The sequence below is a fragment of the Mandrillus leucophaeus genome, unplaced genomic scaffold (assembly GCF_000951045.1).
Source record: "Mandrillus leucophaeus isolate KB7577 unplaced genomic scaffold, Mleu.le_1.0 Scaffold31, whole genome shotgun sequence".
NCBI classification, from domain to species: Eukaryota; Metazoa; Chordata; class Mammalia; order Primates; family Cercopithecidae; genus Mandrillus; species Mandrillus leucophaeus.
In genome coordinates, this window is record NW_012103254.1 from 4,128,244 (window position 1) to 4,132,053 (window position 3,810).

Below are 3,810 nucleotides of genomic sequence, written 5' to 3' on the forward strand. Positions count from 1 at the left end.
AAGTATTTATGGTCTTCAAGAAATATATGTTGAATGATTTAATAGAAGAATATCAGTCTTTCCCTTATGTATTTTACAGCTTAGTGGGCATGGTAAACAATTACATCAAATGTGGTGAGTATCATGATAGGGAATGAAGTATGTTATTTAAGTCAAGAGCAGGCTCATCCATCCTTATCTAGTGAGTCAGGAAAGGCCTCCCTAAGGAGGAAATTGAAAATGAGGTATGACAAACATTTAGAGGAAAATACAAAAAGAAGGAAAAGGTGTAAAAACGTGAGAGAAACAGATGCAAACATCAGGCTTGAAAGCTAGGACAGGCTTTCTGAGACATAAAGACAAAACAAAACAATTGCTATGTATAGAGTGTATGACAAGAAGGAAAAGAGGCAGAGATGCCTCTGGGCTTCAGGGCCAGATTATCCAGGGTGTATAAATAAGGTCATAGAATTCAAGGAATTACAATAACAATAAAAGTAAAGATTTAAAAAAATTATACTTTTTTAATAAAATAGATTTAAAAACAAGCAAGCCACATGGCCAATATAACACTGAAATACACATGACGCTAACCCTGGTTTTTATGACTTCAGTTTTATAGTTTGTAAATGCTGTGACTTGAAGATTTTTAACCTAGATTCTAATATGACTACATTTGTGATGTGGAAAAATCACCCCTTTGGTATGAAAAATTGCTTGGAGTAGAGCAAGAGTGGAGGCAGCATGATTAGAAGATTGCTCTGGTGGTCCAGAGAAGATAAGATGAAGGAAAAGATATGATGTAGCCATAGAGATGAAGACAGATGTCTTGAGAAGATATTTCAGAGATGGGAAGGCTACATGTGATAATTATTTTGATGCTGAGCTTGCAAAGGAGGTGTAAAACATGAAACATCTCTAATTTTGGCTATGTTTAAAAAACAGAATTTAAATAGTCAAATAATTCAAAGATAAAATGGAGTGCTCAAGAAATAGGTGAGGGCAGGATGTAAATGGGAATTGTGAAGTATATGATGTAAGTCAACACAGCAGGGATAAGCTAGTTAAAACTCCAGTTTAAAATTTACTCTCTTGGTAATTTTGATTATACAGTTTATTATCATTTATTATAATCACCATGGAGGGCAAAAGACCACTGAAGCTTATTACTCCTGAATAAATACAATTTTGCATTCTTTGATCAATATCTCCCACCTCCATCCGCATCCTTGTAAACGTTCTTACCATAAAAACCAAAAGATAAGTATGTGAGGTGACGGATTTGTTAATTAGTTTGATTTAATTTATAACATAAGCATATATCAAAATATTACAATGTACCCATGATTTTATGATATAAACAATGACTATTTTCAATTAATTTTTAAAAATTTATAATTTCAGAATCATGTTAGGATTGTGAAATCTTTAAGTTTGTTCTACAATTCATAATTTCTAGGAGAACACGGTCTGTTTGTTTTAAATATTCAATCATCAGTCGACTACATTAAGACGTTATTTTTACAGATGGGCATTTATCAATGAAAAGAACATAATTTGTGAAAAAAAAACTATTTTTTCCTAATACATAGTACATATGGCCAGAGGACAAGCTGTGAGTTTTATATTACTTAAAATTTAAAAGGTACAAAAAATATAACATTTCCTAAACATGAGAACATGGTGGTTGAAAAAGTATTCTCCCAGAGTCACATAGAAAATAAGTAATTACAAATCTCTTTCTCTCTCTGATTAGTTTCTCTGAATACAGAGTCTGTGCTTCTACAGTGTTATACGGTAGTTCCCCCTTAATCATGGTTTCACTTTCTGAGATTTCGATTACCTGCAGTAAATAACAACAAGCTATTTTGAGAGAGAAAGATAGACCATTCACATAACTTTTGTTACAGTATATGGTTATAATTGTTCCATTTTATCATTAGTTATTGTTCATCTCTTATTGTGCCTAACTTATTAAACTTTACCATAGGGAGGTACATACAGGAAAAAATATAATATATACAGGGTTCAGTACTATCCACAGTTTCAGGGATCCACTTACAAAGATACTCTGTACTCAAGGGGAATAAAATCAGTTAAAACTTAAGGTAGCTATTCTAAACTTGTCATTAAAATAATTTCAGAGATTTCTCATATCATATCTTAGAACTTAGTCATTTTAAATGTAATCAACATTAATTAATATTTTACACTCAAGAGGTAGGTTAATGGATTTTTTTAATGCACTAAAGTTTTAAATCTTGGTAACATTTTATTCATAAATATCTTTGTTTTAACAGATACATATTAATTTTCACATTATTTGAAATCTAGTCCCTTATGATGTCTAAATATGACTGTTAAAAATTTTGAGTATAATAAGAACTGAAATATATAACTCCCTCTCCCTCCTACAGTGAAAGTCAAGGTAACCATTAAGATAATCATTGCAGAGCTGTTATATGGACACAAATTGATAGTGCCAAAATTATGTTTTATGTAATGATAATGTATATATTTACAGAACTCTTCTTTTCTACCTCTCTAAAGCTTCACACTGACCAAGATAAAGGAGATGGAAATTTAAAGTACATACTAACAGGAGATGGGGCTGGCAGTCTATTTGTTATAGATGAAAATACAGGAGACATTCATGCTGCAAAGAAACTAGACAGAGAAGAAAAATCTCTGTACATTCTTCGTGCCAAGGCTATAGACAGAAAAACTGGGCGGCAGGTGGAACCGGAATCAGAATTTATCATTAAAATTCATGATATCAATGACAATGAGCCAAAATTTACAAAAGACTTATACACTGCCAGTGTTCCTGAAATGTCTGGAGTCGGTAGGTATACTCTAATCCACGTAAACTACTTTTTATATGTTTGTTTGCTCAGGTAATCATTATTGACATGTGGTTATGATATGTGGCCTCTTTCAAAATAAGAGTTATAACTGGAAACTACTATTTAGCTTAAACTAACTCTTCTATTTTTATTTCTGTATATCTTAATTCTACTATGTTGTAATTCATATAAAATATTATTATCGATAGCAGTTAATTCATTTTATTTCAATCAATACCCTCAACTCTACTCAATTGGCATTCAAATGGCAGTCAAGTGGAATGTATATCTATCAGAAATCAAAAGAATAATTGTATCAGTAGTTTTGGACAATTTTGCTTGCATTATTTGAATAACAATGCTCGCAATTGGCATATTTCTGTTGAAATGTTTTCTCATTTGATCTTTAAAGCCAATTTATGTGGTAGGCATGAGAAATAGAACTTTAAATCCCTATTCTGTTAATTAGAAACTCAAGATTCAGAAAGATTAAGCAACTGAATTAAGATCAAATAACTTGGCGGCATCATGACAAGATTACAAGTCTTTTTACGTTATTTTTGTGCACATTCCACTGCTGAACATTGGCTTATGCAAACTGAAAATAATAGTTTCACTTCTTAAGGCTGCCCACCATTTTAGATGCCACTTGTGCGAAGTTTTATCTGTGTATGACTACATTTAACTCTATTAATATAAAAGGTTTAGATTTGTTAGTGAGACAATGAGAACTGATTCACATCATAAAAATATTTCTAAAATAACTGATACAAACTTAATTTATAAGATCTGCAACCAATTTCCCAAATTTGATGCAATTTAATTGAACACTATTTCAAAACCAGTTTTCAGTGTATGATTTTGACATTATTTTAACTAATATATGTTTCAGTCTAAAATAATTTATATACAAGGAGAAACAAACTTATTCACTTTTACTGAATGTTTAATACAAAATGTTAACTATGTCATTTAGCAGGAAGAA

At 31.0% G+C, this 3,810-nt stretch overlaps 1 protein-coding gene across 1 annotated transcript in view; it reads left to right on the top strand.

The window, feature by feature from the left end:
• The window catches only part of CDH9 (cadherin 9, type 2 (T1-cadherin)), a 175,678-nt gene that overhangs the window by 131,590 nt on the left and 40,278 nt on the right, over positions 1-3,810 (top strand). Inside the window, exon 3 of the mRNA XM_011987408.1 lies at positions 2,530-2,824. Within this exon, the coding sequence (XP_011842798.1) occupies positions 2,530-2,824 (295 nt within the window). The remainder of the gene's footprint in view (positions 1-2,529; positions 2,825-3,810) is intronic.